Source organism: Volvox carteri (assembly GCF_000143455.1).
Source record: "Volvox carteri f. nagariensis unplaced genomic scaffold VOLCAscaffold_19, whole genome shotgun sequence".
Lineage (NCBI taxonomy): Eukaryota > Viridiplantae > Chlorophyta > Chlorophyceae > Chlamydomonadales > Volvocaceae > Volvox > Volvox carteri.
This window is the reverse complement of record NW_003307562.1, coordinates 1,645,836-1,672,549: the sequence shown is the minus strand read 5'-3', so window position 1 is coordinate 1,672,549 and position 26,714 is coordinate 1,645,836. Positions and strand designations below refer to the sequence as shown.

The 26,714-nt window shown below is 56.9% G+C and overlaps 5 protein-coding genes across 5 annotated transcripts; 2 read left to right on the top strand and 3 right to left on the bottom strand.

Annotated features, from left to right (window-relative positions):
- Positions 1–2,925: 2,925 nt before the first annotated feature.
- VOLCADRAFT_60587 (uncharacterized protein) lies at positions 2,926–3,830 on the top strand (the record flags this gene model as incomplete). Its single annotated transcript, XM_002950633.1, has 2 exons — positions 2,926–3,279; positions 3,714–3,830. 2 exons carry the CDS (start codon positions 2,926–2,928, stop codon positions 3,828–3,830), a joined length of 471 nt encoding a protein of 156 aa, XP_002950679.1.
- A 394-nt stretch (positions 3,831–4,224) lies between these two features.
- VOLCADRAFT_104804 (uncharacterized protein) lies at positions 4,225–6,824 on the bottom strand. The gene is made up of 4 exons (XM_002950530.1): positions 6,679–6,824; positions 6,540–6,612; positions 5,978–6,043; positions 4,225–5,249 (listed from the first exon to the last, which is right to left on the bottom strand). The coding sequence occupies exons 1-4, from the start codon at positions 6,784–6,786 to the stop codon at positions 5,134–5,136; spliced, it is 363 nt and encodes a 120-aa protein (XP_002950576.1). The 5' UTR covers positions 6,787–6,824; the 3' UTR covers positions 4,225–5,133.
- A 328-nt stretch (positions 6,825–7,152) lies between these two features.
- Positions 7,153–10,123, top strand: VOLCADRAFT_91107 (uncharacterized protein; the record flags this gene model as incomplete). The annotated part of the gene is made up of 7 exons (XM_002950632.1): positions 7,153–7,179; positions 7,259–7,585; positions 7,726–8,118; positions 8,362–8,470; positions 8,647–8,776; positions 8,901–9,030; positions 9,350–10,123. The coding sequence occupies 7 exons, from the start codon at positions 7,153–7,155 to the stop codon at positions 10,121–10,123; spliced, it is 1,890 nt and encodes a 629-aa protein (XP_002950678.1).
- Positions 10,124–10,885: 762 nt separating this feature from the next.
- VOLCADRAFT_81183 (uncharacterized protein) lies at positions 10,886–16,618 on the bottom strand. The gene is made up of 10 exons (XM_002950529.1): positions 16,500–16,618; positions 16,345–16,426; positions 15,817–15,943; positions 15,330–15,399; positions 14,629–14,843; positions 14,116–14,342; positions 13,822–13,890; positions 13,042–13,280; positions 12,445–12,588; positions 10,886–11,783 (listed from the first exon to the last, which is right to left on the bottom strand). The coding sequence occupies exons 1-10, from the start codon at positions 16,550–16,552 to the stop codon at positions 11,465–11,467; spliced, it is 1,545 nt and encodes a 514-aa protein (XP_002950575.1). The 5' UTR covers positions 16,553–16,618; the 3' UTR covers positions 10,886–11,464.
- Positions 16,619–23,137: 6,519 nt separating this feature from the next.
- Positions 23,138–26,417, bottom strand: VOLCADRAFT_60677 (uncharacterized protein; the record flags this gene model as incomplete). Its single annotated transcript, XM_002950528.1, has 5 exons — positions 23,138–23,404; positions 24,268–24,351; positions 24,715–24,866; positions 25,993–26,101; positions 26,295–26,417. 5 exons carry the CDS (start codon positions 26,415–26,417, stop codon positions 23,138–23,140), a joined length of 735 nt encoding a protein of 244 aa, XP_002950574.1.
- Between the last annotated feature and the right edge of the window lie 297 nt (positions 26,418–26,714).

Below are 26,714 nucleotides of genomic sequence, written 5' to 3'. Positions count from 1 at the left end.
CCAAGTGGAGACCGTATTGGAATGGTTAAATGCTATAAAAACAGATTCAGGCCGGAATAATTTTTTAGAACTTGACCTTAAGCGTGCAATCGAATTAGCTAAGAGTATTCGGAGAGAACAGTGAGTACGTTCTATTTGTGGCGTCGCATTGCCGCCGCTGCGGAGTTTAAAGCGAATTCATCGCATTACAGGGTTACGGAGGCCGACGTAAAACTAATACGTCTTTTGCGGAACTGTGTGCCGCTAGGCGAACGCGCTGTCACCGCCATCCTCGAGGCCGGTCTCGTCCCAGCGGTCGTCCTTTCGCTTGCCCCAAAGCGAACTGATGCGCCTGAACATAACAAACCCAATTCTAGATCGTCTACCTCTCGCACCTCGACCGCCGGTCCGTGCCCGGATGGCGTCGACACGTCCTACCTCGCGGCATGCGCGCAGCTGCTCGCAAACCTGGCCAGCTCTGGAGCCAGCGGCGGGGCAGAGATTTGGTCTCACTGCTTTCCAGCTGCCTTCTTAAGCCTAATTGTGCATCCGTCAGGTGTGTGTTTCGCCATACGTGTCGCAATCAGCAGCAAGGGCGAAATCAGCCCGCAGAAAGGCACCTACCGTCGTGCTCTTATCGGGACGCGCCGTCAATGCTCCTCTCCCCCCCATCACTCTCCTAAACCCTACAACCGGTCCATAGCAAAATCCCCATGTTTGTTTAAAACCCTAAAACCCTAAAACACTTCCTCCCGTCACGCAGCCCTGCTGCTGGCAAACTGTGGCACACGGTATGCCCTCGCTGTCCACTGCCATCTGGACGCCCTCTCCCCCAAACCCCAAACCGTCAACTCCCAACTCCCAACTTCCCCCCGCATCCTCGACAGCCCAAGTCCACGATCCGGCCACTCTGGCGCTGTATGCCTGCTGCCGCCTAGACATCTGCCGCAGCCGGGCGCTCTGCGCAGTACCTGAAGTCCATTCCCCCTTCTCCTCCACCGCCACTACCTCCACAACAGTCCCCAGCGACAGCCCCACTACAGCTGCAGCTACAGCTACAGCAGCGACGGTGCCAATGCCAACACCGGGACCGCCGTCACCAATAGCTGCAGCAGCAGCTGCAGCAGCACCGGAACCAGCAGGGGCCGTAGCAGCCGTTGCCGTACGACGCATCTGGGAGACGCTGTTAGACCGCCTTTTGGTCTCGGAGTCTCATGCTGCCAGCAGGGCCGAGCAGCACAGCGGCGGCGGCGGCGGGGCCCCTGAGTGGACTTCTGTGCTGTGCGGCTGTGTGGCACTGCGGCAAGGCCTGCTGGGATCCGTGCTGACGCTCTTGCTGGCGCCCCCGCCGCCGCCGCCGCCGCTACGTTCCGCACACAACCCCCGCGGCGGGGACGGTGTCGGCGGCGGTGATGTACAAACCTGGTTAGAACCTGCTGCTGCATCCGACGCCGCCACCGCGCCATCCGCGGCGGCGGTCGAGTCCATGACCGCTATCTCAGCAGCAGCCGCCGCGGCTCCGTCAGGCGCGTACAGCGCAGCCGCCGCCGCAGCCGCCGCTGCAGCGGCACCATCTGTAGAGTACGGCAGCGCATTCTGCCCCGTTGTGTTGCTCCACGTGGTGGCTCAGGAGCTGTACGAACTCCGCGGTGGCGGCGCCGTTGACATCGGCGGATGGGCCGACGATCAACAGTGTTCCGAACTTCATCGTGAAAACACCACGGCCGCCGCCGCCGCCGTCTGTGCCTTGCAGCTGGAGCCGTCAGCGCCGCCGCCGCCGCCGCCGTCGCCTCGGGGCCCGGAAGCGGCGGGACTAGTCTGTCTGTCAGCCGCCGCCGGCGGCTGTCCGTCCGCCGGTCTGCAGCTGCAGATGAGAGAGGTAGAGGTGGCCGTCAGCTCGGTAGGTAAGCTAGAGCTAGGTCCCGCTGGTACGGCGGTGACGGCGAATTCAGCGGCAGCAGTGGCGGGCAACGGACACGGGGGGGGCCCAGTGTCGACGGGCGGCGGCGGCGGCGTCACGCCGGTAGCGGCGCTGCCGCCGGCGGCACGGCCCTTAGCCTCGGCGTTGCTGCACGTGGCGGCAGTAGTGGAAGCTACTGCGAGATGTCTAGCCGCCGGTGGCACTGGCAGCGGGAAGAAGGTTAACGAGACGGAGGCTGTGCTGGAGGCAGGTCTGGAGGTAGGGGGTAGCTCCACAGCCACTCCACTCAAGTGTGATGTGTGGGACACAGGGGCTCATATCTTCACCCTGCGGCCGCTACCCGGCAGACCCTGCTTTCCCCGGTATTTCGGGGCACCCTCATCCAGTCACCCTAGTCAACTTCTCGGTGGCATCCAATGGACTGGTCGACTTTATCTCAGGTCACCACCGTTCGTCGATAGGGGCACTTTACCTTCCACCATCGGAAGATTTTTGAACCCTGACAGGTCTCGATAGTTATCCTGGGGGCATAGATGTGCGCTCTATCAATAATGCCTAACCAATGTAAATTTATTGCCCCCACTGAGGATTGAACTCAGGACCTTTCCCTGATCCTCTGATACGAAGGGAACGCTCTACCACTAAGCTATAGAGACGCCACACATATCTGCTTGTATCTTTTCAGAAGAGCTATTCCCTTCAACCAAGACCTTAACTCAGTTTACTTCACATCATTGCTGTCCATGGTGCCGCTTATATTAGCTTGATTGAGTCAACCTCATCCCCAGGGCCCCACACCCCACATCCCACCCCACACACTCTCTCGTTCCGTTCCACCCCAGGTGCTCAAGTCCGCAACACAGCGAGAGGACGGGTGTCGGGCCATCATCGGCGGCGACATTGGCATTGACATGGACCTGGTAGAGTGGCTGTTGTGCAAACACGGGACAGGACCCCGGGGCGGGGAAGGAGGAGGAGGAGGAGGAGGCGGTGTGCTGGAACTTGTCCTGGGCATGTTGGCAGCTATGCAGCCTGCGGCGGCGCGGCGACATCAAGCAAATGGCGGCGGCGGCGGGGCCGCCACTGCAGCTGCCTCCGGATCTGCCGCCGGAGGCGACCGTCCTGTGGCAGAGCTGCCGTACACCCTCAAGGCATTGGCGGCGGGCTTTCCCACGCGCGCGGCATACATGGGCTACCGCGGCGACCTGGTTTCGGTGCTGGCCAATGGGGCATTCCGGCGGCCCCTGGTAGTTTCGGAGCTGCTGTCTGGCGGCGGGTTGGAGTTGCTGTTGGCACAAACCCATTTGGACGAGCACAGCCCCTTGGCGCGGGAGTGGGCGCTGTGGGGCGTGAGGAATATGTGTGAAGTTAGCGAGGAAGTGAGCACATGGGGGGGTGCGGGTGCGGGGATCAGGGTTGGTTGGTGCTTGGCGAGGTCAGGAGCGAGCGAAGGGTGTGTGTGAGGGGGGTTGTGCTGGGGGAAAAACCCCGGTGGGTATGTGGATGGCCGTGGGCTGTGGGCATGAGGTCGATCCGATGGCCACCGCCCTCGTCTGCATTTGGGGGATGGGGAGAAGGGAAATGGGGATCGCTGATAAGCGCTGAAAGTGGGTAGGGAGAAGTGTTGAGCTAGGAGCATGGTGAGACGAGGATCGGTTCCTCGGCGGTCATGATGTGGGCTGTGTTGCGTCTTATTGCACTGCATTATTATGCAGTGTTGCGCTGTCCCTGACCTCAACTTATCATTTCCCCTTGACCCGCCTGAGGTCCTTCGCGTGCGCTGAAGAATGTCCTTTCACCGAATCAATGTCAGGTGCAAGGGCGTATCGCAGGGTTGGAGCTGCAGACGGCGGTGGAGACGCCGGAGCTCCGGCAGTTGGGTCTCAAACTGGAGCTTGACAAGACTACCGGAAAGCTCAAGGTGAAGTGAACTGAAATACCGTGAAGGGAGTACAGTAGTTTGTATTGCAGCTGTTTGTATGGTGGATAATGCGGACGACGATTCATACTGTCGTTTTTTTTCGTTTTTTAACTACTTAGCGCTTTATTAGCTATTAAGCCTACTTTCAAGGAGGGGCCTTCGCTATCCTCAGCTGCTGGAGGTATCTTGAGGCCTGCGAGAGCGTGCTTTTCTTCTCCGGTGCATGTGTGCTTCGATCCGCAGATGTCGAGGACAGAGGCGGCGAAAACGTTCCTGGAGGGAGGCCCAAACTTCGGGAAGGAGGCTTGAGTTCGTGAGAAACCTTGTGAGGGAGACCGATGTTGCTGGCATTGTATTGCCACCATGCCGCCATGCACTCTCACTCTCGCTGGTTCGTGCGCTTCCTCGGGACATGTTTACAAACATACAGGCAGACACACATAAGCACACCTAAATCGACACCCCCTACCTATACATGTTGACAGAACGGTCACATTGTGTGGATGCATCTGGTGTGAAGTGCATATGTAGCACGCTCTGGAGATCCCATGGAGGTTCTGTCTGAAATCGCTGTCACACAATCAGTGAAATCCAGTGAAACGCGCGGGAGTGTTCCCCACGCCAGGAACACCCCAACCGCCGCATCACATCAGATCACATCACATCACATCACATCTGGGAAAGACAAAAGCCGCGGCACAGTATATGTAGGGGCTTCGGTTGCCATCGGGCAGAAAGCAAGAGCGGCAAGAGCAAGTCCAGGAAAGTGGCAGCCCCTCTTCGGCCGCTGCAATAAACAGCCGCATAAAGTCCGCAACGTATCCTCCTCCTTGTCCGCGTGAGTCCTACGAGTCCTGTTAGGACTCTCTGCCTCCCCTCGACGACTTGTTTAGAACGGACTGGGAATGCAGAGCTACAATACGCCGGCCCCACGTGGCCTTGGGAGTCAACGGCCTCCCTACACTTACTCTCCCACGCTGGCTGCTGGCAGCCAGCGGTGGCCAGCCCAGATACTGCCTCCCTACTGTGGCTGTGGTGGAGCCCATCTGCTCCTTGAAACTCAAATGGGTAATAGGATCGGTTAGATGGCCCGTCGCTTCGTTTCCCAGATGATGATAGCAGACAGCCGCGGTCCCCTCAATCCCACCATGAAATGGGTTTTTTAGAGACGCCCTGCAAAGTAGGTGCAGGCCAAGGCCTGGGGCCGACCTGTAAAGTTGCTGACGCCGCGGCTGTGTCGCTGCACACCTCTACGATGTGCGTCTCGTCGCTCCGCTATATTTTGATTATGGCTTCAGTTCACTCCGCTTTCCTATGAGGTTTGTGCAGCAGGCGGTTCTCCGGTTTCAGCCGCAGCAGCCGCAGCAGCCGCTGGTGTTGCGATGATGCTCACACCGGTCTGCAACACGTACAGCTTCGCGGGGGGCCCTGTATTGTGGGGTGTTGTCACAGCGAGGAGGAGGTGGAGAGCAGCCCCAGGAGCGTAGCGAGTTAGGTAGGTGGTAGGCCACGCATTGCGAAGACGAGGCCCAGAACGTGTGGTGCATACAGGCAGGGGCAGACTCAGAGAGGATGGGGATTGAGCCTGAGAGCTACTTGGCAAGGAAGTTCAAATCCTCCCGGGGAAGAGTGGATCTGAAGCTGGAGCAGGGTTGCGGATGGCGGCGGGGGAAGGAATTGAAGGGGACTGCCACCCGGGGTCCCACTAGTGTGCGTCGCTTTGAGGTGGCACGGCCATTTACACTCCCACGCATGGCGTCACCGTACATGGATACCACATGCTTTCCGCTATTACGCTGGGATTCCTTCCGCCGTTCCTTTCTTCCGCTAGCTCGTGCTGTGCACACATCATCCAGTAGGTGGCTTGTCTGGTAGGTGTGTATGTGTTTGGCACCCGAGCCATGAACCGCCCCTGGAATGGTTCTATTGCAGAACAAGGAGTTCGCGACTGAGAACATGGGGTGCAGTCCCGGAGCTAGATGTGGTCGCCTGTGCAAAGGGAACCCGCACAGACAGCAAAAGTAAAGGCCAGGCGCTGCTAAGAGTCCCTCTCGGATGTACGGGGTTGGTGGGTTAATACGGTGTGTGTGTGTGTGCGTGTGCGCGGGGGGAAGAAGCTTGTGTCTGAGCAGTAAGTTATTACGGTGTCCCCCTACCCGCGTATTGGACGATGCGGACGCCGTCTTCATCGCGCAGCTCCCAGATGTGCGTAGAGTAGGTATCTGAAGCAGCAGGGCGCGGGTTGTGGGTGCGTGGGCCGGGGAGAGTTTGGGGCGGGAGATGCTCTGCCATGCTAAACTGATGGCTGGGCTGGCCGGGTGCGTGGGTGCAAGCCGCAGGACCGGGGTGCGGTAGGACCAGCGCGCAGGAGCGGGGTGTTATGCGGTGATTTCGTATTATGTGTCCAAAAGGTTCAGGGGATTCGGAATGTGTTCCCTCCGATCTGCTGCTGGAGAGGGAAAGTTAACCTGTCCGGCCCGGACCTGTCCTACCCGGGTAGGACATCAAACGCCGCGCTGCGTCATACCACAATTGTAACCGATGCTGCATTTCCAAAGTCCTGTCATTTCTATCGTTCTGGCACTAGGGGGTTAGCCTTGTCGCACGCAAGCTAGGCCAGCGGCCCTCGGCAGTTCTGGCAGAAATGCGACGGCGAGGGAACCCCAGCGTGCACTCGGCAGTTCCCGACGCCCCTTTCGATGTGCTCAGGCAACTTGCCTTGGTGCGCCTCCTGGCCGTCTTCTATTACGTTGTAAACTTGCTCGGCACCGTCATACGAGAGCCAGACCAGCTGCGGGTGTTGCAAAAACAAGGTGGGTCGAAGCAGCGACGGAACAGTCCTATAAATAGGGCATACCTGCACACGCTTTCCGCTGATGTTTTTAATGACCAGTTTGGTTGGGCCAGTTGTGCAATCTGTCCAGCTGCGCGATGGGGCCAAGTCTGGCTCGGGTGCTTCTTCCATTTTTTGTTGATATGATAAGATTAGAGGTCTTCCACTGCTTTAATTAATGTTTGGAACTTGGAGCAGAACGATGAACGGGGACTTGGGAATCTCTAGCGGTTACTGCGGTACTGTTACTAAGGCGCAATACCGCTCCGTTTAGCGTACGAAGCCGTTGGCCAGATCCGCAAACGCTGAAACTTCGCCTGCTGGGCAAGGCAAATATGGCCATATCATTAAATAACTAGCTGAACGTGAAGGTGCCCTGGATCCTGCACGCAGCCGAGGTTGGTGACGATTGCCGAGGTGGCCGCCCAAGCCTCACGTTCTCCTTGCAATTCTTTTGGGTAACACCCTTTAGTATTAATAGAGATCATTTCTGCTAAAATGGCCACCAGCTTACTGCAGACCAAGGTGCGCCCGTCCCCACGCAGATGCAACCTTTCCCACGGAGCCCTAGTCCTCCATCTTATGGCCATACCTCTCTCCACAGACCCATACCATGCATTACGCTAAGGATGGGCCAGTTGCAGAGGCGGACAGCGACGGCTATGTCAGTGAAATGTCTGCCGACTATAATGAATGGTGGTCTAGCTCTGAAGGCGAGGCCGGCGACATAGGCGAGGTCAGCGACAGAGGCGAGGCCGAAGACGCCGACAGACGCGAAGAAGGTGGTATGCTTGGCGTCGCGGGCGTGCTCAGCGGAGCGACAGACGTGTACCTGCAGCTTGTCTCTACAGAGCACACGCAACCAGCAGCGACGACTGTCACTGCTTCAGCAGCAACAACAACATCAGTCTCGCCAGCAACAACCCTCCAGGTGGGTGCTACAGAATGTTATGTAAGTGACCGGAAAGAAGTTACGCATGGGTCAGACGGGAATTTGTTCGTACCCTGAGCACTCTGGCAAGATGCTCCCTTGCGGAAAGGCCGCCTTCCCTCCTCGTCTCCCGCCAGCAGGAAGGCGTGGCGCTTCCTGCGTACCAGTCGCCAAGCCTCGCACCAGGCAAAGCTGTCATCAACATCAACTCCAATCGCCAGGCGCAGCTCTTGTCACTGACTCCAAAAGGCACGCGTGGTATCGTGACCTATGGCACTCGGCAGCGTGCGATTGTGCTGTCTGCCCTCCGGACGTGTCCTTTTGGGGGCAGTGACATGCGCTCGCCGCCCATCCCGAACGGGACGAGGCAGGCGGTGGTGGTTCGCGGCGGCACCCACTCCTGCAGTGTCGGGGTTTTGCAACCCGGGTATCTCGGAGGACAGAGGGCCAGCGTGTGTTTCGTGGACAAGGAGGGAGTTGAGGCTGGAGAGGCGACAGCCGTCGAGGCGCGCTTCCTGAACGTCATCAGCAAGGTGGAGCTGGGCGCACCATTCATGACACCCCGCCAGACCGAGATACTTAAACAATACGCTGGGGGGGGGGCGTTGGGGACGTGCTCACGGCGCTTGGAAGTGGTTGCGTGGCGGCACCGCTGCGGTTGACGCGCCAGTCGCCATGGACGCGCCACGAGTCGGTTCCAGGGAGGGAAAAGCAGAGGCGGACACCCTGGTGCTGCTGGAGACGGGCATCGGACATGGCGCGTGCCACGCCTGGAGTTGATGGGCTTCCTTATGCGGCTCCAAGTGGAGGACGCTGTGGATTACAACCTCTCCTGCATCCACCTGTGGGGTCCGGCAGCTAACGTGCTGAGCTCGATGGCCAGCGGTGAGCCATATCCTGAACCTACCCCCAGGCAGCGCAAGCATGCAGCATGCTCGCTCGAGTGCTGCTGCCGACAATCCCGGCATGCCAACAAGCTGCCAGAGGGCGCCCGCCGCATCTCTCGGCGGGTGGGCTGTCCGCTTGAGCTCCGGCTGTCGGTCACAACCCACGATATACAGACCGTATTGGTGGAGGAGCTGGCACCGCATCGTCACCACCAGCCCGGGAGTCAGGAGGACGAGCCCCATCTCCGCCTCGTCCCCGAGGTGGTCAAGGCCATCGAGGGTTTCATCTTCAATTAGGTCACAGGTGTCGCGGCAGTGAAGGGGGGATAAAGCAAATGACCGAGGCGTGGCAATGGAGGAGCGGTTTTGATTATTTGGACTACCCTCTATCCCCTGGCTTTCCTTCCTCGTTTCATGATCCCATGCAGGCACGCGCACAAGCCCGCCAAGGTGCGCCAGCTAGTGCAGGATAACCTCGCAGATTACACGCGGCCATACATCACCGCAGGCTGTCTAATGCCTGAGACAGCGGCCGTGTCTCGGCGCTTCAACCCAACGGTGGGAGACGTCGAGATGATTCAAGCGCGTTATAGGCGTGCACGGAACCACCAGCACAAGGATCTCCAGGGCACGCAGACCTTCGTACGGTCTGCTGCTTGCAGCGGCACCGTCCAGTACAAGCTTACGGACCAGGAGCTGTGCCAACGGGCTGAGGCTGGGGCAGTCCCGGGCGAGAAATCAGGCGTGCAGGCACAACCGTGCAGACCCAGCCGTGATGCCGTCAAATGGCGACAGTGGCCTCGTGACCTGTGGCTTCGGCACCGATATTACGCCTCTGCCCAGTCTGTCTGCATTCATGCCCCCTTGCGACGGACAGCGTGTATTCGTCCCTACCATGCACGGTCAGTGCACCCACACCGTGGCGGCGGAGGTGTCACGACAGGAAGGTGTGCCTCGGAAGGTGTTGTCACCAGTTGCCGGCACGGACTTCTCACTGGAGCTGCACTCTGAGGTGCCTTCCTCGACTGGCAGGGGACTCGGCGCCCCTGCCGCCGCCAAGGTGGCTCACCTGGGCAGGGAGGAGTCCGTCACACTGCGGGGCCTCAGCGCGCCACTCTCGCTGTACCCTGGCGCCACTGCCATGCGAGCGGGTGGTGTGGCGCTCAACCCTGCGCAAGGGGCATTGAGGGACCTACTGCAGCTGCAGCGGTTGCTGTCCAGCAACAGTCTACCCTCTGACGCAGTGCGTGCTGTGCAGACAGGCGTGCAGAGCGCATTGGAGGTGGCACAGGCGGCGGTCGCCGCTGATTCCCCGGTAGACATCGGTGGTGTGCAGCGGCCGCCCCAGTCCGGTGGGTCTGATGGTGAGCGGTTGGTCATGAACCAGCCCAGCCGGCAGCCTCACCCGACGGACTGCCGGATGCCCAACCAGAGGATAGGGCGCAAGCTCTTTGACCCGCAGCGATGGCGGAAGCGGCAGCGGACGGGTGTGGGCGCTGTACGCTCTGACAAGCAGATGGTGGATGGAAAGGGCGCAGGGGAGGAGGAGGCGACGGAGGGAGAGGAGGGGGAGGAGGGCGAGGAGATGGAGGATCTGTACCGCATTGCGGCAAAGCGGCAGCCGCGTACAAAGCCCGGCCTTCGTCAGTAGTCTGTCTGCGGGAGAGAACGTGACTGGGTATGCGAGTGCACTCAAGTTATAGGCGGGACGGCCAATTAACGACCACGGGTTCGGGCTTCTGGGGGCTGAGACCACGGACAAGCGATGTTGTGCTTGTTGTGCAGATAGGGGCGCAATCGTTGGTCTGATTGGGTCTGAACTGACTTCAATAATTACCGGTTTTGCTTTCCTTTAAGGAAGAAGCAAAATGGCGCCAGTACCTAGAAACAGTGGTAGGACAAGGAAACGGTAGAAATCGACTGTGTTTCAGCTCAAAGAAGGTGGAAGGCCTTCTACCGACGTTGGGAAACAGGTTAATAAAGGACGTTATGACAAGAGCACGAACTGCTCTGCAACCTGCAAACAACATCGGAATGACCCGATCTTAGCGTCCCAATGCAATCCGTCAACATCAAGCTCTATGGGGGACGCTTACGATAAGGGTGCTCTGGCCGCGGAGAATGGGGGTCGAAGAGAGGCGGAATGCTTGCAGATCCCACGCATTGCCAAGAGCGCGTTTTGAGATGCAGACCTGGTCAAGTTTCGGCTAGATCCCTGCTCCGGCGGACTTGCAATCCTCTCATTTGACCAGTCTGAACCCTAGCTAAGTGTGCCAGACGGGGGGATCCCGATAATTAAGAAGACTGCATCTGTGCTGTTCACGGATGACCCGGCCCTATTTGCTTTTTATTGCCACTTACTAGCAGGAGGCGGTTTCCTTGATGGTGTAGTATTGTGGAAATCTGTTAGCATGGTTTTGGAAGGTTTATACACGTCCTTCATCCACGTATTCTAGGCTACTAAGAATCCAGCCAAGAAATGTTCCAGCCAAAAAGTCGCAGACTGGTATCTAATTTAATGCACCTAACTTAACATAGCGCACACGTTCCAACCAAACTGTATGGTGCCTAGTCTTGTCCCGATTATCAGGCCTAACCAAGGGGGATCGTCAACCTTGGATTGCCGGTCCGAAAATCTCACCAACAGAAAGGAGCCGCGCAGAAGGCCTGAACAGACGCATGAACGCTTTCATCCAAAGGTCAAGTCCTTGCACCGCAAAACTCGCCAAAACGGCCTCCGCATACAGTCGCCACGACTCATCTGCCTCAGCCTCCTAAACTGTCCGTGCTTGGGTTTCGCACAAGTTTGTGTCTTCCCAAACCCTCGACACCGCCGTCATCATCACCACCATCGCCACTACACCCCCTCACACACAAATCACCATTGAGGAAAGGTATCCACGACCGTCTAACCAACACCGCCAGCCCCATCCCTAACACCATCTTGAACACCCAAGCCACCACCACACCCAGCCGTCGTCTCCTTCCATCCTTACAAACCCAAAGTGCCGTCGAACCGAAGCGGATGGCACGCCAACGTCCGAAGGTTGATCAGCACGATCGTCCCCGTGCGCACAAAACTGGGCACTGTCACCAACCGCACAACGGGCCCTGCAGCTGCTGCTGCTCCTGCCGCCGACCCGCCACCCAACAGCCTTGTCGCGAATTCAGGCTGGTTGCCCACAAAGTAGACGTGCGGAGTGGTCTCCAAGATGAAGGGATCCTTGTCGTGGAAGGGGTAGCAGGTGAGGGTGTCGGGGGCGGTGGGGGCTATGTGGCGACTCTCCACAGAGCGTTGCATGATGTCCAACCTGCGAACCAAGTGTCGTAATACAAGTTACAGTGTCCGCACAGGTGCGGAGGGGTCCGTCAAAGCCGGAGTAACCACGGACCGTTATTACACCAAGTATCTCACCATAACACGCGGCTCGATACATCACAGAAGGGAGAAGAAGAAACACAACAACAACGACGCTTTCCTGGACAGTCCAAAGCCCAAATGATGGCTGGAAAAGCCCAAACGTTAACACTGGGCGAGACAGTAGCAGGATACTTCTGGAAAACGGGGCAGCAGCAGATGATGAAGGGAAAGCCTAGGAACACCCAGACTTAGACACGCTTATGACCCAACTGCGAGCAAAGCCCAACGCTAATCATATAGTTCGGTGTAATGCTTTTCAAAGGTGAAGTCTTGGGCGACAGGAAAGTGCGGGTGTTGGTGTTGGAAAGCAGCATCGCAGCGGGGCCACAGAGGATCCGAATCGCGACATGAGAAAGGGAGCGAATGAATGCGCTACACACGCGGCCGGCAGCACACGCAAAGGAGAACAACGAGAAAACTAATTTGCCGCATTTTGAGCCGCATTTACAAAATCAAGAAAAAAACCTGGCCGAGGGAGCGAGGAGCGAGGAGGCAGAACAGATCCAAGCTGCAGGAAGAGGCAGCCACATAGTTCCGTTCTCGCTGCGCACCTATCCCGAATGCCGCAGTATTTGGCCATGTCGTCCACATTCTGGCCGCTGCAACCCAACAAGCGCACACCGTCCGACTCGAACTCGTGAGGATTGGTGGCGCGCACGAAGGAGCCTTGCATCCCAGCCGCAGGGAAAAGACACCTGTCAGTTGAGGTGGGCCAGCAGTTCGTCAGTCTCTCTCCAACCAGCCAGCAGAACAGGGGCGCGGCAGGAAACATTTGTGCGTTCGTGTCAAGAACAACGTGTTTTGCACCTAAGTGGGTACGCACTCCAATGTGAAGCCCTTATATGTGCACTTGCACAAACATCCACAATGGTGGGTGTCCCTTCTGTAGTATCCCGGGCATATCAAGGGATTCTGACATCCGCCGATCTGAAGTTATATATATATATATATATATATATCTGAAGTTATATATATAACACGTTCACAAAGCAGTCCCTCCATGGATTTGGTGTGCTATATAAGCACCTTAGGTTGGCCCTCGACCGTCATCAACACGCCCCTGCCTCATGGCAAGGTATCTGCCGTGCTATTCCCCTCCTAACAACCAACATATCGTTGATGGCACCGGTTCTCTTTCTCCTACCCACCTGTGCATGGGCTGTTGCGGGAGTGCGACGTTAGCGGGGTCCTCTGCCCCTGGCATCACGTCCACCGACATGCCCGCAGACAGCTCCGCCAGGAGGAGGTCCAGGTCGCGCACGGGCTGCAGCGCCACGCCCTGCGCTTGACGGTTGTAAGGATTGGACGAGCCGCTACCGCCGCCGCCGCCACCCGCCAGCGCCTCCAACTGGCCAATGCAGCCGCCCGCGACCACCAGCCGCACAATCTGCAAACGAAGCCACAGCGCCCAACCCCCGCCGTGGGTCCAGACACATCCCAAGGTAAGAGACTGAATACTCCTCCTTAGGAAAACCGCGAGAAATGCTCCTGTACCACAAGAGGCTCTCGTACATGTATTGGCTACTGAGGACACGAAACGCACTGCGGGGAAGGAGAGGCCCTTTGCAATCGCATCCGAAACATCCAAGCATTCCCGGGGAGTTGCTGCTTCCAGGACTGCAAAAGCGTGTACCTGGCGTTGCTGCAACTGCGAAATGCTTCTTCCTCCTGCTTTTCGTTCCTAGTGGGTGCTAGTGAGTACACAATAAGAGCGTAATAAAGAGTATAGAATGTGGAACTGCAAGGTTGAGAATCAAGTAAACATTAGGCTCAGTGCTCAGGAGACTCTCGTTTGAAGCACGCGCGAGACGCCGCGCCACTTCTTTTCCACAGCCGTGTCCACTTTTCTTTCCCTCCCCCCCGAGAGAAACGAAAGCATCCCCAGGCCTTGTCTGAGCCTGGATCGAGCCACATGATGCGCACAATACCTGTGCACTGAGCTGCTGCTCCACGGGGCTGCCCAGGTTGCCAGTCAGGAAGTCCAGCGCCAGTTGAGTCTGGGAAAGTAAATAGACACAGGATATGCCCATACGGGTGTTATACTCCTCACGGGGGGGCTTTGCTATAACAATGTCGACTTCTGTTTTGACGAAACTTGACACGAAATCTACAAGTTGAGGCCGAAAATGTTTAACCGCGGGAAAAGGAGACAAAAAAGTCAAAGCCTGACCACGAACACCACCGTCAGAACGAACGAACGCCTCCGCGCCCACGAATCTTACCTTGAGCATATCCGCCTTGCTCGACCCAAGGCAGAACCCCGAGGCCAGAGCAACGTACTTGTCACCGGGTGCCCCAGCAGCCACCACAGCTGCTGTTGCTGCCGCCGCACGGTGCGGCACCGGCGCCGGCAGCGGGTGCGGGTTGGGCGCCATGCCAGGGAAGCACACGGCGTTGACAATGAAGTCGCCGCCGGGCTCGTGCACACCCCGCACCGCCAGCACCAACCCTGAAGTCGTACGCAGCCCGAAAGCAGTTCACCCCAGGTCGGGCACATGGCACATGGATCAGTGGCAGAGGAACATGGTTACCGTAGGTGATGTACGCGTTCAAGCAGCTGCCGTGTTGGCGGCTGGAGCACAGCTACCGTGTTGCTCCAGCTGCCGTGTTGGCGGCTGGAGGAGTATACAGCAGCTGCCAACACGGCAGCCCAACTCCTTCATCGCGAGCACACACCGACCTGCCCACCTGCCCACAATGCGCGATCTGTGTCTTCTTCCGGAAAACATACCCACCAGTCACGATCTCCTGCACGTTGAGCGGCTCGCTGCCACCCCCCGAGGTGGTCGACCCGCCGGCCGGGCCCGGCCCCGCCACGTCCCGCAGCACCATGCGCGCCCCCTCATCCTCCAGTACCAAGCTGTCGTCGCCGCTGCAGAAATTAGCTGCGCCCAGGGCGGCCTTCAGGCCCCGGTCCTTGGAGTACTCATCCAGAATACTGGGCTTGAGCCTGAGTGCGTGAGTAATGGGAGTAACGGAACGCACGAGGAAGACGACCGAAAGGGAAGCACGCACTCACACGCGACGTTTCTTTCGCCCCTGGACTCCTACCCCCTTGCTCTTACCCCCTTGCCTCAGTAGTAAAGTGTAAATTATGCTTAACGATCTGAGCCTCGGGCGGGAACAGTCGTTTCGAGGATAGCATACGACTAAGTTCACAACAGCCTGCGTGCTGCTAGTGAACCCTAATAGCGTCTCGTTGGCGTGCGTGGGCAGTGTGGTTGCGGCTCATGTATTCATGTGCGCGCAGGGACACAGGGCGCATGAGGCAAAGGGGCTGGGGGAGCGGGAGTTCCAAGGTTCCAAGTTTAAAAACACAAAGCAGATGAAGAATGCAGGACGTAGCATGGGGACGTATGCGCGCCGACAGCCCCAGGGAGTGCAGTTTCCACACAGCCAGAATTCCCTCTCCCCCGGCCCCGTCCCGGCAACCCACTTCATGTTCTTGTACACAGTCCCTATGACGGCCACCTCCTTGCTCTCCGGGACCTCCAGGATGGTGCACACTGGAGCGCGAGACACATGCGATTGGGACGGGGAGGGGATCGTACAGCGGCAAGCATCAGGCAGGATGGGAGTGGGGAGAAATTGGTCCCCTCTTGGTCCCCTCAAAAAAAGGGTGCCCCTTGTTTAAGCCGCAAATCACGCCGATAATGGATTGAGAGATTTTTTGCCACGACGGGTCAATACCGACCCTGACATTAAAAAAACAACGCAAGGGCCGAAGCCGCATGATACGAGGGGAAAGTAAGATGAAAATGAAAGCAGAGAGAGCTATGGGGATTGGGGAATACGATCATTTCATCGGGCCGGGGAGGGGCGATAATTTACGCGGGCAGTCTGCCCCGGCAGGGGAAGTAGGTCAGCCACAGGCAGGTACCGCGGGGTGAAGCAATTTTCTCGCGTGTTATCTTTTACCGCACCTGGAACGCCGGGCCAGAGCTGCTGCACCCGGGCAAGCATGACCTCCTTAAGCAGCATGAGGCGAGAGAAGTAAAGCTGTGCATACTGCCGCTCATAGGAGCGCTTTGCGGCGCGGAAGCGATCATCCTTTTGAGTAGGAATGCAGGAGCGCCGGGAGTACATGCAATTTCGAGGGAAGGGGGTAGGGAAAGGGGTACAATCACGTTGAGGAAAGGGAAAAGGTTTATCCTGCCACAGCCTCCCATGCGTCAACCGCTGCGCAGCCCACCAAGCTCCCGGAAACTCCCCCTTTTCGTTCCCCTGGTGACTTGAAGCTTAACAACTCATTTCGTGGCCATGGTACATCCTATCCATGGCGCACGAGCCCAGCCCCAGCTTCATACCAAAGCTATTATGCTTTGTAAATCACAAATTAAGCCTGGAAACACTACCATCAATTTTAAAACTTGCTCATGACCCGTCTCCCGCGCGCCAAAACTGCAAGCTCCTGCTATGCCCCACCACCGGCTTTAGAAGATGAGACTTACAAGATTCGAGTACGTAGCTGAAGCCCGGTTAAAACTAGTATCGTTGTCCTTTGAAGTCACAGGCGCCAGCAGCTCATCGTACCTAGCAGCAGGAATGAACCCGTTACGTTATTTATTGGAATTACCTCAAAAGCCAACAAGAAATATTCCTAGACCTGGCGGTAAGCCCTTGGGAACTTTGGGGGCCTTCAAGGTCCATCATTTGCATCGTGTTCAACCGACTTTAGTATCGTCGATTTTCCCCATGTAGACATCTTACAAGAAACAACGCTCGTATGCAAGAAAGGATTTCCTCTCCCCCACGCTGCTCGTGAACCGGATTCCGCTCCCATGCTGTCCGTGCTGCGCCCATGCTGTGCAAATCTTACCGGCCAAAACAAAAATTGCTTTTCGCAACGGTGGCCACCACCTTACCACCAATCAAAGCTTCCATCATCATACACAACCAACAAAGCTTCCGAAAGCTGGATGGTTGAATAGACTGCAAGCCATACATCCATGCAGAAGCTGTTGGACTGAGTTGGACCTACCGCCTTCTGAAGTGCACATCAGACATGCGTCAGCTGCAAATCATTTTGTTGCACTGCACAACTTCTCACACAAGAAGTGAGATTGTGACTTCCGGAGAGTCAACAAAATTGCCAACACCATGACTATAGTCAAGAGGACAGTCAACACCAAGCTGACTATTCAGCTGAGGCTATTGGCTTAATGCGGCAGCTGCTGCAGATGCAAGTCCTGCAATGCGGTAGTCGGCGGCTCGACGCACATCTGGCCAGGGAACTGCCGCGGCAGTGCCCACCGCGGCCACCACCTGCCCTGTTGCCACTACCACCACCACATGCCGTCGAAACCGCCACCACAGCACCATCAGCAGGAGATCATCATCATCATTAGCAGCAGCAGCAGCTAGAAGCGGCAGAAGAGGTCCCTGTGGGCGATTCACGTGGGACCACCATGGAGCTCATGCACAGCCGTGGCCACGATGCCAGTTGTCAGAAGACCCTAATGGCAATCAATTCGCATCAATTTCACCACCTGCAGTTACGGTAGCGTCTTGCATCCTGCATCCTGCATATCGTCATCGCGCTGACGGCAAGCCTGGTGGACCGTAACCGCCTTAAGCACACTGCCCAGGCCGCGCAGGGGCTCTATCTATCGGAGGTTGGGAGCTGTTGGCGCTTCTCCATAACCAGTTGACGTGGTGGCAGATCCGGTCCTAAAGGCGTCCTGTAGGCGGCCGTGTGATACTATGTCCCATGGTCCCATGTGGGTGCAGTTACGTGGACAGCTTCAAACTGCGCATCCCAACTACTGCACACACCAAACCTAAAATCCTGATGTTCGCTAAAGACAGAGCCCACTGCAACAACCGTTATGTGGTCCCTCTAAATATGATCTGCGTCGCGTTGTTGGGGTTCTAATATTCGGTCCAAAAAATCCGCTAGACAGAGAAAGTGGAATGTCTAACATGCCTCCTGTCAGAGGGCTGCCTGTTGCCCTAAGCCCTCTTATGCCCTAAGCCCTCTGATCAAAAATCAATTACATAACACCCGCGGATATCTGTATTTGCTCCGCGCATGCACTCAATTCACTACACCGTACCGGAGAGCTATGGTGATGTCCAGAGAAGAGACAAAATCGACGTGCAGCGTATTCTTTTGTTCGACACGGGCGTACAAGCAAGTTACAAGTTACAAGTACCGCACGCAAGTGCGGGGGTGTCTGTAAAAGCCGGGGGGGGCCATGGACGTTATATTAGTATTGATGCGGGTACGCGGGAGGCCATCATCATCCTCCCTCGTCCGCTTCAGGGCGAAGCGCCTCAGCGCGACATGGCTGGCCTCCCAGATTTCCGAGAGGTACACCTGGCAAATGCCAGGGGTGGCAAGCAAAAATCTTACGACGCAGCGCCTCTAGGAGCCAGGCAGGAACAACGCGCCGAGGACGACCCTCGTTCCATTCCGGAGCGACCAACGGAGGCGTCAAATCTTTATCCAGAGAAGCACCTGTTTCAGGACGACCACAAAAATGCAGGGATGAATCACAATACGAGCGCACAGTCCCCCGCCAGCGCGGCAGATCCGCGCACAAACCCATCTCCGAGCCTCTTTAGTCACCACCCACGATACCTGTCCGAGGAATCTTCGGCCTGCAGGAAGCATACGCAACAAGCGCTGCCCAAAAATTTACTATTTCAAACGGCCAGAATATAATACTTTTGTAGGCCAAACGCTAGTTGCACTAAGTACTAAACGTTCATGAGGAGCTCTCAACAAAACTTTGTGAGACCACAAAAGGTATATCATTATGAACCCTACCCGGCAAGCCAAAGATTATAGCAATCTCAACGTTGGAAAAACGCCTAGTTATAGTTATGGTGAGCGCGCATCGCCTGCGCTTTTGCCCTTCGCGGATCTAAGAACCTCAAGCCACAACAGACCGCCAGAGCGGCGGCTGGCTTTTTCCTCCTCGCAACTACAGGTGACTCGGAACTGCGGCCTGCCCGAGGTAGGTCCCAACCTGTAGCAGCTCGTCGCATCAATCTGCAGCCAGTCATGCGTTTTAATGCCCCCGTCCCGGTACCACTTCCTGGATAAGCCGACCTGAAAAAGACCTGAGACAAGCCTGAAAGGCTGCCACAGGGGAATTGCGCCGTACGGCAGTTGCCGTACAACGGCATGGGTGCCATGAGTCGGGTGAAAGAAACGGTAACTGACACACCGGATGGTAAAGAGGATGAAATCAAAGACGAGACGACAAAGTCTACACCACTTTGGAATATATTAGTCGACCATAGCTTCCGAGGAATAAAACCTTTCATCCACTCTCCCCAACCGTACACAGACAGACAGACAAACAGGCGGGCAGACAGACAAAAGACCGAGACATAGTCGTGACTCGCGGCAACGAATTTCCTGAACGCCTTGATTTGTGTCGCGACAACGGCTTGTAGTAACCGCAACCCAGCTCCTTCTTGTCAAGGTCTTCATGCGACACATGAAGACACGAAGATACGCCAAGAAGGTTGGAACAACTTACTGATAAGGAACGCCATTCCTGCACGCCATCCACATGCAACGTAGCCCCCACTTGCAAAGCAGCGGGTCCCGTCCCTTCACCAAAACATATGCACACCACATGCCACTCAGTCTACCAAAACACTCCGGGTATTACGGTGCCGTACTACATGCATGAATCACCAACATGACATGAATCCAAGCATAACATAGTCCCCTGGGCCATGCGCAACTGTGTAACACAACACAAGACAACACAACGAATGCAATACAACACAATAAATGTAACACAGCAAGAGGAAACACCACCACACCACCACCACATACGCTGGCGGTAGCCCCGGAAAGCGGAGTCCCTACTGCGACAAAGCGGACGCAACGTCGCGCCATGGCGGTGTGTGGAAGCCAGAGCCCGTCCATAAGAAAACAAAAAAGACTGAATCGAGTGGGGATGGCACGCGTTGACAGCAGCTACAGTCCCGTGAGTTCTGGCCTGACACGGACATGGCCGCGAAAAGATGAGGGGACTAGACGTGGTGCCCGCCCGGAAGAGATGGGTGCAAGTGCAAGAAGAATCGCTGGATAATCTCCATGGTCCACATCTCGTCCGCATCCGTACAATCGGCATGTATTCCCCCCAGTCAGGCTTCCACAGCGGACTTGCCGACAACGCCAACGACGCCGATGACCTCAATCCGGGACTTCAATCCTCATGCATCCACATGCACTCCAGCATGGTACTCCGTGACGATGATGAACAACCGTGACGTGCCGTGCCGCGGTACCATGTACAATAACCCGCCGCCATACTCTGACGACACCATCCCGCTTTCACCCGGACTCCTTCGCCGCCGCAAAGCGACTTGTCGCCACGGGGGCCGCCGCCGCAGAAGACGCCGTAGTAGATCCGTTGGCAACGGAGACGCCGGGGTTGGCCGGGGCGGTGAACGACTGGGCCAGGTCTGTCGGCGTTATCGCTGGGGCCGTTGGCGGCAGCGGAACCGCCGCAACCGCCGCAGCTGCAGCTGCCTCAATAGCACTGGGCTCACTGCCGACATCATTGCTGGCAAACGACGAGCAGCCCATGGACTTGTAGCTCAGCATGCGAGAGCGCCAATCCAAGGGGCGTAGAGGGCCGCTCTCGAACAGTCGGCCGCTGGCGGTGGCGCCATCGGGGTTGGCGCCATCGTTGGAGGGGTGCATGGGGTGGTAGGCGCCCCCGGGGCCCAGCCCGGCGAGCCCCGGGTCACTAGACGCTAGGGAGTAGTGAATGGTGACGGGCTGGGCCGCGGTGAAAATTCCCGAGGTGCCCTTGTATTCCATAGTCATAACCACCTCACCCGTTGACCTTGAATTTTTAGATTTGCGGGACAAAGGCATGGGAGGGCCGCAGAAGATACACCAGGTCATTTAGAAAGCGAATACGACCGGGGGGGGTTTAAGAGTAAGCTGTTAGGAGGAAAAGGAGTGTTTAGGTTAGTGGTTGGAGTGGTAGTTAGGAGTGGTTAACGGTTGGCGTGCGGGTAGGTCCAAGGTCGGCAAGCAGGTTGGGAGGGAGGGAGCCAAGCAGGTTGGGAGGGAGGCAGGCAGGGAGTAGCCCAACAACAAAGGCGTATCATATAAAAAGAATGCGGCGGGGTGGACGGGAGCTTCGGGAAGCAGAAGCCCAGCAAGACCGATGCACACACACACACACACACACACACACACACACACACACACACACACACACACACACACACACACACAGAGTGAATGAAGACGAAACACAGGAGGACAGGAAGTGTGGGAGCCTGCACGACACGATCGCTCCGTACCGCACCGACCCCCCCTCTCTCCCCCTCACTCACCCCAGCACCAGTCGGCCGCAGGCCGTGTCCTTCACAATCGACATGTGGTGCGATTCGGTGATGTGTTGGGCGTCTCTGTGCCTCGAGTTCGGATGCGCCACTCCCGGCACGAGGTCGGGGAGGCGCGCGGCGGCAGCAGCTGCCTCACCCTTGTCGAGAGGTCTGGCGGAAAGGCCGAGGCCGAAGGCGAGGCAATCATATCATGACAAGACGATGATGCCGGAGAATTTAATAATTATTATTTTTTGCTCAGGGCATCAGGCGCCATGACGTCCGTGCCGTGACGTCAAAAATCTTCAAGTGACACGTCATGAGTGAGCTGCCCGTCAATGTCCAGCCCGTCAACGACCAGCCCGGGTGGCTCAGTGGGGAATGGGGGCAAGCGCGGAGTACCGAGTACGGACACAAAGGTGCAATAACCCCCGAATGCACATACAGACACACAGACATACAGACATACAGACACGGGGTAGGGGTATACACCGCCGCCTAAAGGAATGCTTCGGCGGTCTTGTTCGGTGGGGCTGGGCAGCAGCCCCCTGGTCTGTGTCGTCAGGCCCGGCAGGATATCTAACAATACACACTGACACACACATAAACACACACACATAAACACACACACATATATAAACACACCTGAAGCGCAGGGACACACTAATCTCCGGTCCGGTGGTACAGAAGCACCAGACCATCTCGCTGTCGGGGGCCCCCAGCTTGGACGTCACATGGCTCTCCCCGGCCTTCAGGACTACCTGAGGACGCGGAGGCGCGGGGGTTGCGGGCGGGGGGGGGGGGAGGAAACCCATCACTCCAGACCAGAAGGAAAAAATAAACAAGGCGACGTCCAAACCACCCACTGACTAACTGACTGATATGGTGGTGTGTAACAGTCTGGGGGAGGTGTACCACGAAGGGAGAGGAGGGCCGAAAGAGCGAAATCACTTATGTGGGGCCTTTTGCGATAAGGAAAACGTACACACATACATACATACATACATACATACATACATACATACATACATACATACATGCGCTATCCCCCGGAGGGAAGCGCTGATGTGTGCCGGCTGTCGTTTCCCGTGCGGCCTGACCTGGGGGCGGAATGCACGAGACGACTAACCGGCCGTGTGCATCCGCCCCCCCGCGCTGTGTTTCGGCCCCGGGCCCCCGGCTTATCAGCCCACAGTGTCAAGAGGCACACGGTGGAAGTTCGTCGGTATGTATCGAGAGGTACAAGGCGTGATCGCGACACGACGCGTGTGTGTGCGTGTGTGTGTTTGCGCGGAGGAAGGAGCGCTGGGAGGTTGGCGATGAGCGGTACTAGGTGGTTGATTACGTGGTGTAGTACGAGGTGTTTTCCGACCCCCGAGACCCCCCTGAGGGTCCCACCACCACCACCACTCAACCCCCGGGGGCAACTCGCCTTTTTGCTGCCCAAGGAAAAGGAGTTGGGTCGACCCCGGTTGGGTGGCATCGAGCATGTCTCCAGGAAGCCGCCGAACCTGTGAACCCGTACGTATGTATGTATGTATGTAGGTAGGTATGTTATATTAAGATATGTTCTGTTATGATATGTATGTATGTATGTATGCATGTTAAAAGGGCCGGGAAGCGCAAGTGTTGGGGATGTTAATGTGAATGTGCGTGTGCGTGTGTTTTCGTGTACATGCGCCGTACATATCCACTAATCGGCCGATGCCGCGACGGGTTTTAGGGTTTTAGGGTTTTTTGAGAGTAAAGAGGAAAAGGACCCAGAGGGCAGCCATCACCAGAGACCTTTTGTGTTTTCTTGTGCCAGTGCTCCTTTCGAGCAGCTGACGCATCGGCGTATTCCCCCCGCCTCTTCCCCTCCACCACGGCCCCCTCACCTCCCTCGCATCACATCCCCACTCCCACATCCCCCAAGGCCCCCTCTTTTTACCATCAGTCCCACTTGACAGACATACACAAGGACAAACACGAACCGCAACCACCAGAACAAGATGGCCCCAACAACCCATCCCACCTCTGCGGCACTTGCACGGGGTCAATGTACTGCAGCAGTACGGCTCGCGCGCGTGCAGGGGATGCCATGACGAATTTTGCGCGCGTTTCTGCGTCTGTGAGTGCTGAGAACAGCCCGAAGAGGACCTCCATGAGCCGGGGGACGTTGAGGAAGAGCTTCACTGAGAGCATCTCCGGGTAGTTGTCCTGATGATGCGTTGGGGGAGGTGTGTGTGAGGTGTGTGTGAGGTGTGTATGAGATGTGTGTGTGTGTGGTGTGTGTGTATGGTGTGTGTGGTGTGTGTGGTGTGTGTGGTGTGTGTGGTGTGTGTGGTGTGTGTGGTGTGTGTGGTGTGTGTGGTGTGTGTGTGTGTGTGTGTGTGTGAGGTGTGAGGTGTGTGTGGTGTGTGTGTATGAGAGGTGTGTGTGTGTATGAGAGAGGAGAGGTGTGTGTGTGTGTGTGTGGAGTGTGTGGTGTGTGTGGTGTGTGTGTGTGTGTGTGTGTGTGAGGTGTGTGTGGTGTGTGTGTATGAGAGGTGTGTGTGTGTGTATGAGAGAGAGAGAGGTGTGTATATGTGAGGTATGTGTGTGTGTGAGGTGTGTGTGGTGTGTGTGTATGAGAGGTGTGTGTGTGTGTATGAGAGAGAGAGAGGTGTGTATATGTGAGGTATGTGTGTGCGTGTGCGAGATGCGAGGAGCACTGGTTGAGTGGCAAAACTGGTTTCGGATCATTATAAATCCGGGGCGGGGCGAAGCTGTAGGGGTCACCTAGTAGGGCCGGCGTGGGGAGTAAGTACGTTTTCACGGCGATGGATGGATGGATGGATGGATGGACCAATTCGAACACATCCCGGGGCAAACACGCCAATCCAGGAAGTTGACAAGTGGACAACTTATATTCAGTCGTCTTGTATGTTGGCACCCCCGCCTCGGAGGTGGGAGATGGCTGAAGTAAAATGTACATACATACACACACACACAGAGAGACGGTGCAAACATATGAACAAATCCGTGTTCGTGTTGTTCTCCAGTCCTGGCGGGCAGGTGCGCACCACCCGCCCCAGCCGCACCTGGAACAGTTTGATGATCTGCCGCGAGGCCGCCTTGGTGTGCGAGTCCATCCGGAACATGGAGGCGCCCGAGTAGTCGTGAACCTGCGACCCCGGGGGGGTGGGGAGTGGGGGGTGGGAGGGGGGGAAAGATGAACCACGAACGAGTGAAGGTGCTGCCAGGGCAAGAGTGTACCAGACGGGGGGAGGGGGGGACGTGGGAACGAGACATGAGAGACTTGTGAAGCTTATACAAGGAATTGAACTGCATATAATAATTTTAGGAGCAAATTTTTTAATTAGCCATTAAAGCGTGCGTTGCCTGTCCGCTGCCGTACGTACTGCCCGCCCTTCACATGTGCCCCCTGCCGTACTCCCCCGTACCTACACGCCGTCCTTAACCCGTTGCCCCGCATTGTCATAACCCCACGTTTAATTAATGCCGTACACGTCGTACATGTCGTATACCTGTGTCACGTGTTCAACACCGCCCTCAAAATCCAGCAGCCCCACTGCTTGCTCCATGAGCTTCACCCGCCATCTCACAAACGTGGCCACACCGCCAGGGCTGCCGAACACGGATTGCAAATCCAGATCGCTGCCGTAGTAGTTGTACGTCACTGCGGCGGTACAAGGGAAAGGGTGTCAACCAGGCACACCGAAACCAGAAAACGTTTTTTCTCTCCGCCGCTCGTTTTGCTCTCATGAGTAGATATATGTACGAGAGTACCAGACGCACCGGCAGGAGCACCCGTGGAACCAGGGTGCCCTTCATTCCTTCCTCGTCCGGAGGTGCATAGAGTCGGTAGAAAAATCAAGAAGTCAAGAAAGTGGGAAGTAATGTGCCAGTGTCCTAATCTGGATGTGGAATGTGGTGGATGGAGAGCGGCAGGGCGATACCCCAGTTCCAGCCCCAGGTACCCTCCGCGGGGTGCCATGTCACGTGCCGCATGCAACCCCACCTACCCCACCCTTCCTCCCTTTCTCTTTACTTCTTCTTAATAAAGCACACACGATGCCCCGGCACGCCCTTTTACAACGCCCTTTCACAACAATTGTTTCTTGAACTCCTGCACCACGCACAAATCACCGCACTGGACGACGAACAACCCCTTCCCCAACAGTGACGGGGGGGGCGGGCCCTGTAACAGGGCCTTCCCTCCCTCCCCTCCCGCCGCCTTCGCGTGTGACGTGTCGTGTTTTTTCAGTGGGCTCCGAAACCGTGTGTCTATGAAAATCAGACACACGGATAAATACACGTCAGTCAGTCTGTTTGTCTGTCCGTTCCCTGAGGTTGATGGTAGGTGTGTTGCTGGGAGCGAAAAGGGCTGCCCCGGGTGGCGGGCGGTGGGCCGTGTGTTTCCATCTGGCGTGTCTTCGCTGGTGTAGCGGTATCTAGTCCCGGAAGAAGAAGACGCCACCCCCGAGGAGCGAGGCACCAGGAGAACAGCTGCGTGCCGCCCCCGGGCCCCCCGTCCCCACAAACCCCCTCCCTTTAATTGAACCCCTCACTGGGTTTATTGCCAACACCACCTTTCGAGAGCCATTGCGTGAAGTAATTGTAAAAAAATGTAAAAACAAGAGGTGGGGTCGGCGGGGAGGCTGATGCAACCAGACATAGCGCGCATGTGCGGTAAAGGACGGTTATGCCGCGGCGTGTGGTGGTGGTTCTCTGATTACCCTGCGACACGTAAAACCCCGAAACCCATGTCGGGCACGTAGGCATACACACACGCACACGCGCACACGTGCCTGGGTTTCCAGCCCTGTCCCGACCCGACAGCTGGCCCGCGGCCCCCAGCTGGGGGGGGAAGGTCTCCAGCGCCAAACCCGCCACGTCGAAGTCACGGCGCCACTGCAAGAGGAGGATTCGCCATTGAGGCAGCCGAGGGGTGGGGCGGTGTGTGCGAGGGAAGGTAGGGGTCCGTGCGTGTGTATATATGTGTAAATGGTTGTTCCCTGGAGGAGTGATTAATTAAAACCTTAAACTCCTTTCCTTATAAAGCAATGTACGAACGCCGTACAATACCTGCACGACATCATCATACCTTGAGGCAGTTGACCAGCATGGTGAGGGCCGCCAGGACGTTGAACTGACGGGCTCTTAGAAATTTGAGCAACACCACTTTTTGCACGCGACTGGGAACTTGCTGAAACGCCTTGAGTTCCATGGAGGCGTCATCCGGCTTCTGCTGCTGCTGCTGTTGATGCTGACCTGCTGTTTGCTGGGCGTCAGCTGCCATTTGGTGCATGAGTGGCTTCGAACCACCGTCTTCCGGATATTGTTGTGGCAGCGGATGAGCCAGGTCTGCTAGAGAGACTCCCCATATCGTTAGCTGACGGATTAGGAAGGGTGTAAAGCGGCAGAGTGTAAAAAGTAGCATTACAGTGTTGGGGGAGGTTTGGAGGGGCAAAGAACATGCGTAATGTGTAAGGTGGGAAGGCGACAAGATGGCAGCTAAGTCGCC

What these genes read in the sequence shown, in the direction of transcription:
- VOLCADRAFT_104804 (XM_002950530.1), bottom strand. Translation starts at nt 6,786, where the DNA reads ATGGAAGAAGCACCCGAGCCAGACTTGGCCCCATCGCGCAGCTGGACA. An exon ending in TCAGCGGAAAGCGTGTGCAG is followed by an intron (nt 6,613 to 6,678) that starts GTATGCCCTATT and finishes CAACACCCGCAG; the next exon opens with CTGGTCTGGCTCTCGTATGA. An exon ending in CGGCCAGGAGGCGCACCAAG is followed by an intron (nt 6,044 to 6,539) that starts GCAAGTTGCCTG and finishes CTGCTGCTTCAG; the next exon opens with ATACCTACTCTACGCACATC.
- VOLCADRAFT_81183 (XM_002950529.1), bottom strand. Translation starts at nt 16,552, where the DNA reads ATGCAAATGATGGACCTTGAAGGCCCCCAAAGTTCCCAAGGGCTTACC. An exon ending in CGTGCAGGAGATCGTGACTG is followed by an intron (nt 14,343 to 14,628) that starts GTGGGTATGTTT and finishes GTACGACTTCAG; the next exon opens with GGTTGGTGCTGGCGGTGCGG. An exon ending in AGCAGCAGCTCAGTGCACAG is followed by an intron (nt 13,281 to 13,821) that starts GTATTGTGCGCA and finishes CTTCGTTTGCAG; the next exon opens with ATTGTGCGGCTGGTGGTCGC.